Consider the following 15,979-nt stretch of genomic DNA (forward strand, 5'->3'; position numbering starts at 1 on the left):
TTTGAGGGCGCATTTACCCCCACGGCGGATATACAGGTGTTCCACGCATCACTGCACTGTGCTTCGTCAGAATAGGCGACCCGTCAAATTTTGTAACTGAAGTGACGTTTGGTTGCCGCCATCTTGCTACACCCTCATCCACAGTAAGGATACAATGTGAAGGGGAAAGCGGCCATCTTGTTACACCCACCGGAGTCTTGCATTTCACACCAACACCCCACATCGGGCCCTACGATCAACTAACCAGAACCTCCTCCGCATCCCCAAGTCCTGCTACAAATCTAAAGGAGAACGAAGATTTGCAGTCCAAGGACCACGGCTATGGAACGCTCTACCTACAGACATCTGCATGGAAGAAAACCATTGGGCCTTCAGAAAAAAAACTTAAGACCCATCTGTTCTGAAGCGTTTCTGGACAACGACATTGGATACAGCGCCTTGAGGCGATGTGGTAATCTGAGGTGCCGTGTCTCAGTCTGACACACCGCATGCCCGATCGTGGTATGAAGCCTCTGACAGGGGCTCCTTACCACGTGATCAGCTGTGACCAATCAAAGCTGATCATTACCTGAACCAGGAAGTGCCGGTAAGCGGCTTTTCTCGGTTCACGCCGACAGGGAGAACTGATCGGCGGCTCTCCCTGTCGGGGGGGGGGGCTGCACTAATAATCAGCACATTGATTATCAGTGCAGCCCCCCCCCCCCCCCATCAGTGGTGCCCATCATCTGCCAATAACTGCCCATCGGCTGCCAGCATGTGCCCCATAAATAACGCCTGTCAGTGCCCAAAGTGCCAATCAGTGTGCCATCAGTAATGCCTGTCAGTTTACTTCAGACGCCACTCAGTAGCTCCTCATCAGTGCTGCCTATCCAGTGCCTATCACTGCCATCAGTGTCCCCCATCAGTGCCACCCATTAGTGTGACAGATCTGAAAGCTGAAAATTATCCTGGGCAAGAAGAGGCGAAAGCGTCTGGTATTGAAGTGGTTAAGGATGAGCTCAGGCGTGTTCGCAACTCCACGCGCCTGCCAGAGAAGCTGACACTCTGCAGCGCTAATCACGGCAAGCGAGACATTTCCCAATTCGTGGCTGCACAGATCGGGAAAGGTCTCACTGCCTGCATATTAGCGCTGTGGAGTGTCGGCTTCCTGGTGGGTGTGTGGAGTTGCAAACACGCCCATCCTTAATGTGGAGGAGTGCGGCGTGTAGCAAGGCGGCGGCGACGGAACAACACTTCCATTTTACAAAATCTGACGGGTCGCCTAATCTGACGAAACACCGGTAGTCGTGTCAAGATGAGCTCAGGCATGGTCCCAACTACACGTGCCAGCGCCCACCAGGAAGCTTACAATCCGCAGCGCTAATTACAAGTAGTGAGACATTTCCTGGTCCGCGGCTACACAGATCAGGAAATGTCTCACTGCCTGCAGTTAGCACTGCAGAGTGTCGGCTTCGTGGTGGGCGCATGGAGTTGCAAACACGCCCATCCTTACTGTGGAGGAGTGCGGGGTATAGCAAGATGACAGCGATGGAATGCCACTTCCGTTCTACAAAATCTGACGAAACACTGATAAGGATGAGCTCAGGCATGTTTCCAACTCCACGTGCCCACGCCGGCCAGGAAGCTGACACTCCGCAACGCTAATCACAGGCAGTGAGACATTTCCTGGGCCACGTGGAGTGCCAGCTTCCTGGCGGGCATGGGCACGTGGAGTTGGGAACATGTCTGAGCCCATCCTTACCCTGGGCGAGTGCGGGGTGTAGCAAGATGGCGGCGACAGGCCTTCATTGCTGTTACAAAATCTGACGGGTCGCCTAATCTGACGAAACACGGACAGTCGTGTCAATAAGGATAAGCTCAGGCCGGTGTTTCCTCAGATATTGTAACAGAAGTTACACCGCGCACTCCTCCACAGTAAGGATGAGCTCAGGCGTGTTCCCAACTCCATGCGCCCGCCAGGAAGCTTACACTCCGCATCGCTGATCACAGGTAGTGAGACATTTCCCGGTCCACGTGGAGTGTCAGCTTCCTAGCAGACGCGGGCACGTGGAGTTGGGAACATGCCTGAGCCCATCCTTACCCTGGGCGAGTGCGGGGTGTAGCAAGATGGCGGCGACGGAACGTCACTTCTGTTACAATATCTGAGGAAACACCGGCCTGAGCTCATCCTTACCCTGGGCGAGTGCGGGGTGTAGCAAGATGGCGGCGACGGAACGTCACTTCTGTTACAATATCTGAGGAAACACCGGCCTGAGCTCATGCTTACCCTGGGCGAGTGCGGGGTGTAGCAAGATGGCGGCGACGGAACGTCACTTCTGTTACAATATCTGAGGAAAGTCCTATTGACGTCTATTGGGATGCAACGGCCGCTGCTCCCTATTTGACACGTGTTCTGGTCATACAGCCGCGCCGACGTCACATTGGGATCAGCGGTTGTGTCCATGCAGCTGCTGCATCCCGATAGAAATGAATGGGACTTCCTGCACTGCGATGCATGGAACACCATACAGGTAAACACGGACGTACGCCGCACTACAACCCGTGTGAACAAGGCCTAATACTACCATACATCCCCCATCAGGTTATTTCCCCCATTGGGGAGACTTCCCTTCACTTCCTGTCTCAGAGATACAACAGGAAGTGAGAGGAAAGCCTCCCATGCTGCCACTTTATCTCTGGAACACGTGTCCCCATTGAAAGCTTTCCCCTCACTTCCTGTTCCCAGGACGACTCTCAAACGTCTGACTATCTCACACTTTTACTAGGAGAGCGATGACTATTTACAGACAGAGTTCCCCTCCCCCCCCCTCACACACCTCTCCGGAGTTCCCGCTGCCACACCGTGACGATGGGGGCCGCGTGTTTCCGGTGATGGATCAGCCACAGGGACAGGGTCTGCACGCTCTGCTGCGAGTTGCTCAGCTCCGACAGCTTCTTCTCCAGGGCCGACTCCGAAAACGACGACATGTCTCTCCGTGAGGGGGGCCCCGGGCCCGGCGCAAGATGGCCGCTTGACCTCTCAACTCAGCACAGCGCTCGTCACGTGATCCGGCGGCGAGGCACTGGGACGCGTTGCCTTAGCGACTGACCGTTAGGCTGTGCGCGGCGCTGGCGGCGGCGCTTTGATGGCGTCACTTCCGGCATGTGAAAGCGCCCTATCTCTCCTGTACTATGGGATGAGGTGAGTGTGTGTCATGTGTCAGGGAAGGGGACTGAGGGGGAGCACATTTGTTTGTGATAATGGTGGAGGAAATATTGGTGTGTTCTATATATTTGTGTGCCTGCGTTCACGTCACAGGGTAGACTGGAGCACATAGTGTCCTGGCACTTGTAGAGTCATTCCAGGTAAGTCAATGGGAGAATGTAGAGATGACAGAATACTGTTTCTTAGCTGAGTAGATTAAAGGAGTCTTCAAACTACAATTCCCATCATGCCTAGTCATGTCTGTGAATGTCAGAGTTTAACAATGCCTCATGGGACGTGTAGTTCTGTAACAGCTGGGGGGCCGTAGTTTGAAGATCCCTGGTCTAAAGCTTCAAAGCTCCACCCAAAGGGGGGAAGTTCCGCCTTAAGGACTCGTCCCCCGGGGAGCAGGTACCCGATTTTGGCGAGTTCCCATTTCCGCGGCGCTTGGAAACGGACGTTCTCCTCCCTCCCCTCCATTAAAAAGCCCTCCCCCCGTTGGAATATCAGTTTAGTCTCATGAAGGAGGTCTGGTGCTAGAATTATTGCTCTCATTCCAGTGATGTGTAAAGTAATCAACGTTTTCAGGCGTAGGTGCGTCACCGCGTGCGCTTACTCGTGGGGTGTAATTTTTTTGTGGGGGGTGGAATGTTATGTGCTTCGGTGTAACTTTAACCACTTACGGATCCCCTGACGCAATTACACGTCAATATGTTGAAGACTAAGGATGAGCTCTGGCGTGTTCGCATAGAACACGTGCAGAGCCCGCCAGGAAGTGTGCACGGCGCTGTGCTAATAACAGCCAGGGAGACATTTCATGATCCCTGCAGCCGAGCATCGGGACAATGTCTCCCTGGCTGTGATTAGCACAGCGCCGTGCAGACTTCCTGGCGGGCTCTGCACGTGTTCTATGCGAACACGCCAGAGCTCATCCTTATTGAAGACGCATATTGTTGTCGCAGCAGCTAGCTACTATAACCCCGGTGTCCACTTTCAGATAAAAGTGGTCTCTGCGGCGGATTCGCCACAAGATCACTTTTATCGGCGGTGGGAGATGTGCCCCTCCCGCAGCTCTCCGGTGCCCTCTGCCGCTTATCGGCGGAGGTGATCTGGTTCTTTACCTAGCTTGGTATGGAGATGAGTGAGGGAGAAGATGGCCTCCACCCATCTCCATACCATTGCAGGGCGGAAGCGACGTCAGAACGTCACTTCCGCCCATAGCTCTTAAAGGGACATTTTTTATTTTATTTTTTTTATTGTATTTTAGTGTAAATATGAGATCTGAGGTCTTTTTGATCTCAGATCTCATATTTAAGAGGTCCTGTCATGCGTTTTTTCTATACGTTCTCTTTACCCAGCGGCACCCGCTGTGCCGATCCCGGGCCCGCAGATGGGCAAGCGGAGCCCGGAATACGTGGGGGCAAGGTGTGGGAAGCATTCGAGAGGCAGCGCAGGGATTTGTTGAGCCCTTTGTTTTTATATTTACCTTCATTGTGCAATGGTTTTGCTCAGAGCAACCCTAATCCTTTTCTTTGCAAAACAAAAGAGAGGATTCTTCTGGACATTCTTCTTGCCTTTATTGTAAAAATCCAAGATAGGAAAAAACGCACTACATGTCACAGCATACCAGCAGACTGACGCGTTTCACACTGTATTTAGTGTTTAATCATAGATTTTTACAATAAAGGCAACTTTTGTTTGGAGTGCGACTGTCCAGAAGAATCCTTTCTTTTGTTTTGCAATCTCATATGCATTGCCTGCACCTGTGGTCCTGGGGGAAGCATTAATTCTGAAGATTTCAACACCTGAGCGTTTTTTCTTCCCTGATCCTTTTCTTCTTGGGTCCCCCACCGGTGCTCTTAGCTCCTCCCCCTTTGACCAGTGCCCCCATTAGCAAGTCACTTTCTATGGGGGCACTGGTGTGTTGTCTTTCCCGTGCCCCACTCTATGCATCCATAATACATATAGAGCTGTGTCTTGGCTCTGCCTTCTGCTCTCTCCTCATTGGCTCACTGATTGCAATTGACAGCAGTGGGAGCTGTCTCTGCCAATTATGAAAGAGAGGATATCTGAGGCTCCCGTCCTTCACTGGATCGAAAGGGGGCTCAGGTGAGTATTGGGGGGGCTGAACGTTTTTTTTTTTTCTTTTTTTTTTTTTTACCATTGTGCATAAAAAAAGGGTGCATAAAACGTTAAATCAGGTGTAAAGGTTTGTGTTTTTTCACCTTAATGCATCAAGGTGAAAAAACACCTGGCAATCACAGGCCCCACAGCCCCCCGTTTTACTTACCTGAGCCCGTTCACCTGCTCTGCACTTCACCCGATTTCCTCTTCTCCATGGAGTCTCGGCATTGATTGGATCCCGCTGCTGTCAATCAAATACAATGATGTGGCCGCTGGGGGCGGGGCCGAGTCATACACTGAGTGTATGACACAGGAGCACGTCCGCAAGGTAACCCCCTCGAGAGAGGGCTTCCCAGTGGTGGTTAGCTATTGCAGGGAGGAGCCGAGAGAGCCGCCGTGTGACCACAGAACAGGAGGATCGGGGCCACTATGTGCAAAACGAACTGCACAGTGGAGGGAAGTATGACATGTTTGTTATTTTTTTAAAAAAACTGAACCTTTACAACCACTTTAAGTACTCTTATGTGAATGAGGCCTAAGTCAGGTTGGCTTTATCAGTTTTGCTTTGGATTTTGAATATTTTTTAATCAAAAATATAATAAAATTGTATTTTTATATTTGCCTCTATCGGGTCAACATACTAGAAATTCAGGAAATTGCAACAGTGGGAAGATACATAATCAGTTGTGACCTGGGGGACCTTCTAGCTCTGGTGGTAGATGTGTTTCTTAAGTGAATCAAGCCAGTCAGGAACTATATTTTAGGGCATGGCAACATATTTTTATTAAAAGGCAAATAAAAAGGCTGAGGGGTACACTCTAATGCACACAGCACATCAGGCCTTAGAGCCCATTCACACCTAGGCGTTTTGTCGCCTGTAGTGTGACGCCCGCTGCCGCCCCGACACGCCAGAGGGATGATGTAACATTGCCCTCTATGGAGATGGTTCACATCTCCACGCCGAATGCCTGTCGCCTGAAAAAAAATCCCGGACCTTTTTTTCAGGCATATTTCGGCGTTCGGGATAGGAGATGTGAACCATCTCCATAGAGGGGGTGAAGGCTGCATTCACAAAACGCCGCTATTTGTTGCCGCAATTCGCAGGACAAAACGCCGCGATTTAGTACGCCGAGGTGTGAATGCAGCCTTAGTTCTCAGGCCGCTTATTGTCTCTTGCAGACAAACATGCGCTGGCTGCCTCTCGCAGCCCTTCTGACTCCTGGAGAGGAATGGGGTCCTCCTGACTCCCGATGCACAGACTTCCTGTCTATTGGGTGGAGATGTCTCCAACTGGGAGCCCTGAGGTATTCCCATACCTTCATTAAAAGGACTGTACATGCCCTGCTGGTCATCCACAGAACCTGGACACAGGGTTGGAGATTCCACCCCACATAAGACACTATGGAATCTCCCAACTACAGAGCCCCATCCATGTATACCAAAACCTGCAAAATAAGTGTTCTCCGCTCCAAAGCTACACTCTCTAGTGCAGTGTTTCTCAACTCCAGTCCTCGGGGCGCACCAACAGGTCATGTTTTCAGGCTTTCCATTATTGTGCACAGGTGATTTTATCAGTTTCACTGCCTTAGTAATTACCACAGCAGTTTGATCTGAGGGAAATCCTGAAAACATGACCTGTTGGTGCGCCCTGAGGACTGGAGTTGAGAAACACTGCTCTAGTGCTGCACTGAGCCAATTTCACAGTGACAGCGTCTTGTCCGTTCACACAGGTAAAAAGTAGAAGGTAGATTCCAAAATTGTAAATGCTATTGACTGACAAATGTTATGATGAATTGTAGTTGGTTAGATAGGTATCATTACATTCATACATATATTAATCTATATTTTAATCCTATTTAGGTAACGTTCATCTTAATTTGACATGTCCAGAGGACACCTATGAAAATGGAAACCATGGCGTTAAAGACTGGTGCCCATAGTGCCTTTGAAAGTCTCCGTGCATTTTGTGTCCAGTTGACGATTGAACAGACGGTGCAAAATGTTGAGAACCTCCGTAAACAGATATCGTGTACCGACGTGCCAGCCCTTCAAGATCTTTTGGATTATGTCCTGTTCCCTTTGAGATTTTCTCTTAAGACACCTGGGCCAAAAAAGCCCGGCTTGGTGCAAGTTGTTCTGGAATGCATTTCATATGTTCTATCTCTAACTCATGTAAAAACTGCAGTATCCCTAAAGGAGATGTTCGATGAAGTCTGCAGCTGCCTTCCACCAGATCTTAATCAGCCAGTGCCCGAGGAGCTGAAGCTGGCAGTAGTATTAGCTATGCAGTCTCTTCTTCGATCCTCAGGGGAGAATGTCTTACCTGTGCTCTATAAACCATCAGTGCTCCCTGAGATGGGCTTTGCCATCACACTCCTCCTCAGACTTGCAGAGTTGGAGAAATCACGTGAGATTCGGCTGGAAGCTTTGAACTGTTTGGAGAGGCTGCTGTTTCCGGAGGTCAAGCTGAACCATTCTTTGGGTGACCTCTTTGCTTCTTTTCTTCCCGGAGTCTGTACCGTCTTGACCAGGGTCATCTGTGGAGATCCTAAGCAAGGATACAGGTTAACAACTACTGCAGTTAAGCTATGGGCTGGAACTGTACGCTTGGTGATGTCTGATGAAAGTCTGGCAGAGGTTCCAGAAAAGAAACCCCATTACCCGGGGCTGTCGGTTCGCGTGGCGGAACTTTTAATCCACAGGGAAAAATCTTGGGTGAAAAACTCTGCTAGTCGCTTGCTGATTCATCTGGCAAAGATAGCAGAACGTTGCACTGCTGATCCACATTGGAAAGTAAGAATGGCACTGGTGGACCTAGCTCATGTCTTGATTAGATCTTGCTGGAATTCATTAGGAGATGCTGCAGGAAGCCTTTTACGAATATTGGTTGGGCACATGAATGACGACAGGCCTGAAATCAAGGAAAAGTCAAATAAGGCTCTACTGGAAGTTGGAAAAGATGGGCCAGCTTCAAAGACACTTGGGGAAGTGTTGTCAGAAAGCCTTCATTCATTGGCTGTGACACTTCCAAGGCTCCTGAGCTGTCAAGATGACCAAGGCAAGCTCCATACTCTAGCGCTTCTTCTTGGATATCTTCAGCTCCTTGGCCCAAGGCTTACATTCACTCTTCACTCTTCTGCCCATCTTCAGCGGCTATCTTCTGCTCTCCTGCAGACATTAGAGTTGGATTTGTGCTCAGTCAAGGTGGTGGAGGAAAGACTTCCCTCTTCTGTTGCCAATCTTACGCAAGAGAACATAGAACACACTGGACCTCAACAGAAGAATTTCCGCTTCTTCAGGGACCCACGTATTCTCTCCTTCCTTCAACATGTTTGCAGGCTTTTAGGATACTATGGAGACTTTTACTTGCTTACAGACCACTTTTTGGGGTTATACCGTGCCCAGAGGCTCCCTGCTCTAATTGTACTGAACCAGCTGGTGTTAGGGGCAGCTGGTATTGACGTTGAAAAGCTCCATGGTGACAATAAGATCCTAGAAGCTGCTGAAGTTTTGGATGCAGTGCGCCCAATTTTGGAAGAGTACACTGATCCAGCCAATTGGCATCTATACACTTGCCAGAGTACTCAGGAAGTGGTAGATCAAATGGCCTTGCTTTGTGTTGGCCAGAAGCCTAATTCAGCAATAAACGACTTAAGTGCCAATGCCTGGAAGCTGTGCCTCCAGCTGGAGGGAATTTCTTGCATTGCTCAGGCCCTTGGTACTAATTTTCGCCAACTCCTTATTTGTGCTCTGTACCCCCTACTAGAGAAAGCCGGTGATCCTAACCTATTAGTTAGTGGAACTGCATTAGTGACTTTGGCAGAAGTCAGCCAAGCCTGTGGCTACAAAGATATCAAGCAGCTTGTTGAGCTCAATGCAGATTACTTGGCAAGTGAGGTTTCTGTTGGCCTGCGTCGCCTTCATAGACATCATGGCAGTGCTGCACGAGTATTACATGCTATGTTAGATAATTGTAGTCCAAGTCTTCTTCCATTGCTTCATGAACTTGTCCAAGACCTGCTGCCAGCACTGGACCATTCACAGAATGATGGAGCTAAACTGCTTTTCCCGGTGTTGAATTCTCTGGTCACAAGATTAGGTAATGCAGTGCGGCCTTCTCACTCTAGAGTACAGTTAAACGATTTTAACGTACTAACATGCTACACTGTATGATTAGAGGTTTGTGCACACCAGGTCATCACACCTATATGGAAATAGAGTATTCATTTTAGATAGTATATAACCCCTGTCAGTTGTCCTCTGTGCTCCCATTTAGTGGATTTCCTTCACTTCCCGTCTCATAGACAAAAGTGAGGGATTTCCTGGTTGTTACTAGAAATAGTGTCCTTATTGGCAGAATTCCCTAATCCTGTACTGGTGACAACCCAAAATGTGGGATTTCCTTTAGCTTTAACCTCTGTGATTATGGTAAACAGGACAAATAGAGAGGGCGAATCATCCCAATGGTGGCATAGAGGTGTTCTAATACCTCTCCACTCTATCCAAAACTAAAAAACGCTTAGGGCCAGATTCACAGAAAAAGTACGCAGGAGTATCTGCTGATACTCCGGCGTACTTTCAAATTTGCCGCGTTGTTCTTTATTTTGTATTCACAAACAAAGATACGCGGGCATTTGGCTAAGATCCGACAGGCGTACGGCTTCGTACGCCTTCGGATCTTAGGATGCAATACTTCGGCGCCCGCTGGGTGGAGTTCACGTAGTTTTCCGCGTCGGGTATGCAAATTAGCTGTTTACGGCCATCCACAAAGGTACGCGCGTTCGTCGCATTCTCTTACGTCGTCGCTAGTCGACTTTTCTCGTCGTAAAGTTGCGATTGCTATTTAGGTGGTGTAAAATAAGACAGCCCATGTTAAAGTATGGCCGTCGTTCCCGCGTCGAATTTCAAATTTTTTTTTTTTTTTGCGTAAGTCGTCCGGGAATACGAAAGTACGTAACGCACGTCGCCGTTCAAAACATTACGTCGGGGCGACGTCATTTCACGCAAAGCACGGTGGGAAGTTTCAAAACGGAGCATGCGCAGTACGTTCGGCGCGGGAGCGCGCCTAATTTAAATGGTACACGCCCCATTTGAATTAGGCGGGCTTGCGCCGGACGGCTTTACGCTACGCCGCCGCAAGTTTACAGGCAAGTGCTTTGTGAATCAAGCACTTACACCGCCGCAAGTTTTCAGCGTAACGTAAACGGGATACATTACGCCGCCGCAAAGGTATGTGAATCTGGCCCTTAGCCTTTAGTTATACTTGAACTTGTTGGACATTTCATTCCAATGCCACGTACACCCGATCGGTCAAACCGATGAGAACGGTCTGATGGACCGTTTTCATCAGACCAAACCGATCGTGTGTGGGCCCCATCGGTTAATTATCCATAGGTTAAAAAAAAAGCAATCTTGCTTTAAATTTAACCGATGGATACCTAAGGCACGTCCATCGGTTAAAAACCCACGCATGCTCAGAATCACGTCGACGCATGCTTGGAAGCATTGAACTTCGTTTTTTTCAGCACGTCGTTGTGTTTTACATCACCTCGTCTGACACGATCGTTTTTTTAACCGATGGTGTGTAGGCACGACTGACCATCAGTCAGTTTCATCGGATAACCGATGAAAACGGTCCATCAGAGCGTTTTCATCGGATGGACCGATCGTGTGTACTGGGCTTTAAACTTTTTTAGGTGTTATAATGGAGTTGCCCCCTAGCTTTTAAGTTGTGTCTGTTGGAATGTGGGTACTCAATTAACTGTCTGCACACTGCTATACTCCCTTATATTATTTTAGGAAAGTGCATAAAACAGCAATTCTTGGTTTTGCATATATTGTAATACGTGTTCAAGCGGACCAACTATGTCAAAGTGATCCATCTCTGGCCAGTCCATAGTCTACTTTACAAAATGCCAAAGACTTGCTTGCTCCTAGCACGCTTTTATAGACATGTAGTGCCAATATAGGGGAAAAAACAAACACACAAAAAAAAGAAATCTAACACACCCAATATGAGTTATCTAACATATATTTATTATCAAAAGGTAAAAATATCAGCATATGACATCAAACTATCCCCACTAGATTATAAAGTGACCAGATTTTTTTTATTTTTTTTATGAAATCCGGGGACATATTTTTTTTTTTCTCTTCCCTTTTTTTTTTTTATACTGTGTTTCCCCGAAAATAAGCCTGGGTCTTATATTAATTATGCCAACAAAAGACACAGTAGGGCTTATTTTCGGGGTAGGTCTTTCCATGTAATGTGCTGTCTTCTCTCCCCCTCTCTCTCCCTGCCTGTCAGGAATCCCCAGTGTTAACTGAGTTAAAATGCTTGTAAAATCCTACAACCCACTCTATTACAGTATTATATAATGTACAATGTGTGTGTTTCTGTAATATAATTGTGCCAAATACCTTTGTTATAGCGCTGCTCTGTGCTTCTGTTACCCGCCGGAGCTCTCTTCCCCGCAATTATATTACAGAAATGCACACATTGTACATTATATACTACTATAATAGAGTGGATTATAGGATTTTACAAGCATTTTTAACTAGGGCTTATTTTCAGGGTAGGGCTTATATTGCAGCCCTCCTGGAAAATAACACTAGGTCTTATTTACAGGGTAGGTCTTATTTTTGGGGAAACGGGGTACTAGTAATGGCGGCAATCAGCGGCTCTCTGCCTGTCGCTGCCGCCACCAGCCTCACGGCCTGTCAAGTCTTACTCTTTGGGCCCCGGCTACTACTGGGTGGGGAGTGGAGGAAGATCTCTCCTTCAAGGAAGGCAAGGATATGAGCAGGTAGGTGGCTGGCTGGGACTTGAGCCAAGGCAGAAGAACATGTGAGTGGAGCTAAATGGGCATGCGTCTAAAACTGAAGAAATATTCCCTCCGCTCCGACCAGCACATGATCGTCAGAAAGGGGCACAGATAATGGGGGGGAGGGTAAATACACCCCTAAGCTAGTAGGAGTAATTCAGATTTTATTTTATTCTGCACTGACTTTCTTTGAAATTGCCCCAGCCCCTGTTTAAATCCAATCCGGGGACAGGCTTGGTCCGGGGACAGTGTCCTCAATCCGGGGACTGTCCCCGGAAACCGGGGATGTCTGGTCACCCTGCACTAGAAGCAAGCCCACCACAGAAGCTGCACTACTGCAAATCTGCTAAATGTAGTCGGTCAAAGTCCAGGATGGTATGCATGGAAAATGGAAATTCTGTGGTGAGGTGCCCACTTCGCCCATTGAGGTTCGAAGGTATGACACTGTCAGCAGTGGGGCTACATCCTGCCACAGTAGCTCTTTTTAGCCCAACCCATTCATCTAGTATAGCTGCGAGGGATTGACTTTTTTTCAGGGTGTTTTTATTTGGGGGGGGGGGGGTATTTTTACCCTTTTTAACATTTGTTGGGTAACTCTTATTGGGTGTGTTATATATCCTTGTTTTGTGTGTGTGTGTGTTTTTTTTTTTATCTAATTTTTGATACACACCCTCCTAGTATTACATATTAGTATTACACTAGAGTACACATTTAATTTTAGCAGGGTTCCCATATGTCTATATTTGTTGGTGTGTCCAATATGGGGTAGACAGACACAGTAAGGGCTCATTTACACTTTTTACAGCGCCTACCACTTCAACATGCGTTTTTGATGGTTCAGGGATACTTTTTGGAAAGTTTTTTTAAAATACATATATATATATATATATATATATGTATGTGTGTGTGTGTATGTGTGTGTATGTATATATATATATATATATATATATATATATATATATATATATATATATATATATATATATATATATATATATATATATATATATATATATATATATTTATACATTTTTTTTTTTTATATGGACATATCTGTTCTGCAGTGGTTACTGGGCTGCTTCTTTTAAGCTGATCCACAGGTGTAGCGACGTGCACCTCCAGGTTTCCTGTACTGAGCCAAAGACCTCTGTTATTACCTGCGGGTTGGGTGCACTTTCAGAAACTGCACCACACCTGCAGGATATAATAATATTATATTGGAAGATTAAAGCTTAATGGGGTTGTAAAGGAAAAAATACATTTTTCATAATAAGCATCCTTTACCTGCAGACATTCCTCTCTTCACTTCCTCATTGTTCGTTTTTGCTCAGAAGTTGCTCTATTTCTTCTCTGTTCTGTTCACTTCCTGCTTGTCTGATTGTTACTCACCACCGTGATGGGAGGCTTTACTGCGGTGGTCAGTAACGTGCTCACCCCCTCCTGGGAACTACATCTGTGCGGCAGGACGCTCTCTACGTGTTAGAGACTTCAAGGAGGTGTGAATTACTGGGCGTGCCGCAATGCATACTGGGAAATGTAGTTATTACATGAACGAGCGATGCAAACCAGGAAGTGAATGAGAGAACAGAAACTAGAATGCCGGAGGTGATATAGATGAAGGAATTTAATAGGTATTTACTTGTTTTTTAACAGAATCATTACACTATTCTGTCTGTCTACCTTGCAGACATTAATTTTAGGCAAAAAAAAATATTTTTTTTTTCCTTTAGTGACCCTTTAAGTCCTCACCAGGGGCAGTAATTACATTGAATGAAAAGTGTCCCTTGTACTGATGTTCTGCTATTTTTGTTGAAATCGTTAATCCTTGTCCCCTGCCTTCCTCCCAGATCCCCCGCAGCTGTGATCTTCCAGTGCTGTGAGGGTTAATCCAAGTCAGCGGACCCATCACAAGCACTTGTCAAAAGTGCCGACTAATGCCCGTTCTTACTGCCCCCCCTGCTCCATTCATTAAAATTGCTTCCTACAATGAAAGTGCTCTGTGAGTGGAGGAGCCGAACCCTTCATTAACCACTTCGTTACCGAGCCTGTTTTTCAGATTCAGTGTTTACGAGACTAAAACAGTTTTTTTTGCTAGAATATTACTTAAAACCCCCAAACATTATATATATTTTTTTTCTAACACCCTAGAGAATAAAATGGCAGTCATTGCAATACTTTTTGTCACACCGTATTTGCGCAGCGGTCTTACAAGCGCACTTTTTTTGGAAAAAATTCACTTTTTTAAATTAAAAAATAACACAACAATAAATTTGGCCCAATTTTTTTATATATTGTGAAAGATAATGTTACGCCGAGTAAAATGATACCCAACATGTCACGCTTAAAAATTGCGCCCGCTCGTGGCATGGCGTCAAACTTTTACCCTTAAAAATCTTGATAGGCGACGTTTAAAAAATTCTACAGGCTGCATTTTTTGAGTTACAGAGTAGGCCTAAGGCTAAAATTATTGCTCTCGCTCTAACGATCGCGGCGATACCTCACTTGTGTGGTTTGAATACCGTTTTCATATTTTCGGCGCTACTCGCGTATACGTTCGCTTCTACGCGCGAGCTCGTCGGGACGGGGCGCTTTAAAAAATTTTTTTTTTGCTTTTCGCATTTATTTTTAATTATTTTACAATTTTTAACACTGAAATAAAAAAAATTAAAAAAATTATCACTTTTATTCCTATTACAAGGAATGTAAACATCCCTTGTAATAGAAAAAAGCATGACAGGTCCTCTTAAATATGAGATCTGGGGTCAAAAAGACCTCAGATCTCATATTTGGGCTTAAATGCAAAAAAAAATTTGGAAATGTCATTTTTTCAAATGACAAAAAAAAAAAAATGTCTCTTTAAGAGGCTGGGCGGGACTGACGTTTTGACGTCACTTCCGCCCAGCAGAGCTATGGGGGACGGGCGAAGGAGATTTTTCCTTCAGTCTCGTCCCCGCTCAGCTGCCGGATGGTCGCGATCCCCTCCGCCGCTACCGACGGCTCCGGTAAGCGGCGGAGGGCGCGGGACAGCGGCGGGAGGGGGGGGCCCCTCTCCCGCCACCGATAACGGCGATCTTGCGGCGAATTCGCCGCGGAGACCGCCGTTATCGTGTACAGGACCGTCGGCACTAAAGATGGATACCTCAGTTGTGGCAGAAGCTGCTGCCGTTACTGAGATATCCATCTTTAAAAACAGGACGTCATTTGACTATGGGCCAGTAACCAAGTGGTTAATTTGCTCTTCCTCCGTTCATAGAGTGCTTTTAAATGTGGGAAGTGATAGTACAGCTTTAACCACTTCAGCCCCGGACCATATTGCTGGTCAAAGACCAGAGCACTTTTTGCGATTCGGCACTGCATCGCTTTAACTGACAATTGCGCGGTCGTGCAACGTGGCTCCCAAACAAAATTGGCGTCCTTTTTTTCCCCCACAAATAGAGCTTTCTTTTGGTGATATTTGATCACCTGCGTTTTTTTTTTTTTTTTTTGCGCTATAAACAAAAATAGAGCGACAATTCTAAAAAAAAATCAATATTTTTTACTTTTTGCTATAATATCCCCCAAAAATATATAAAAAAAACTATTTTTTTCCTCAGTTTAGGCCGATACGTATTCTTCTACATATTTTTCGTAAAAAAAAATCGCAATAAGCGTTTATTGATTGGTTTGCGCAAAAGTTATAGCGTTTACAAAATAGGGGGTAGTTTTATGGCATTTTTATTAATAATTTTTTTTTTTTTTTTTTACTAGTAATGGCGGCGATCAGCGATTTTTATTTTAATTTTTTTTCCGGTACTGCGACATTATGGCGGACACTTTTGACACATTTTTGGGACCATTGGCATTTTTA

The 15,979-nt window shown here is 46.5% G+C and overlaps 2 protein-coding genes across 4 annotated transcripts in view; one reads left to right on the plus strand and one right to left on the minus strand.

Moving 5' to 3' along the window:
* Positions 1-3,056, minus strand: part of RPRD1B (regulation of nuclear pre-mRNA domain containing 1B) — a 95,844-nt gene extending 92,788 nt beyond the window's left edge. For both annotated transcript variants that reach the window (XM_040330570.1, XM_040330569.1), the window contains exon 1: positions 2,817-3,056. In XM_040330570.1, the coding sequence (XP_040186504.1) occupies positions 2,817-2,967 (151 nt within the window). In that variant the 5' untranslated portion in view covers positions 2,968-3,056. The remainder of the gene's footprint in view (positions 1-2,816) is intronic.
* A 21-nt stretch (positions 3,057-3,077) lies between these two features.
* Positions 3,078-15,979, plus strand: part of TTI1 (TELO2 interacting protein 1) — a 33,179-nt gene continuing 20,277 nt past the window's right edge. The window contains exons 1-2 of one of the 2 annotated variants that reach the window (XM_040330565.1): positions 3,078-3,181; positions 7,169-9,407. In XM_040330565.1, the coding sequence (XP_040186499.1) occupies positions 7,208-9,407 (2,200 nt within the window). In that variant the 5' untranslated portion in view covers positions 3,078-3,181; positions 7,169-7,207. The other variant, XM_040330566.1, reaches the window with a different exon arrangement.

Source organism: Rana temporaria, chromosome 12 (genome assembly GCF_905171775.1).
Source record: "Rana temporaria chromosome 12, aRanTem1.1, whole genome shotgun sequence".
In the NCBI taxonomy this organism is placed as follows: Eukaryota; Metazoa; Chordata; class Amphibia; order Anura; family Ranidae; genus Rana; species Rana temporaria.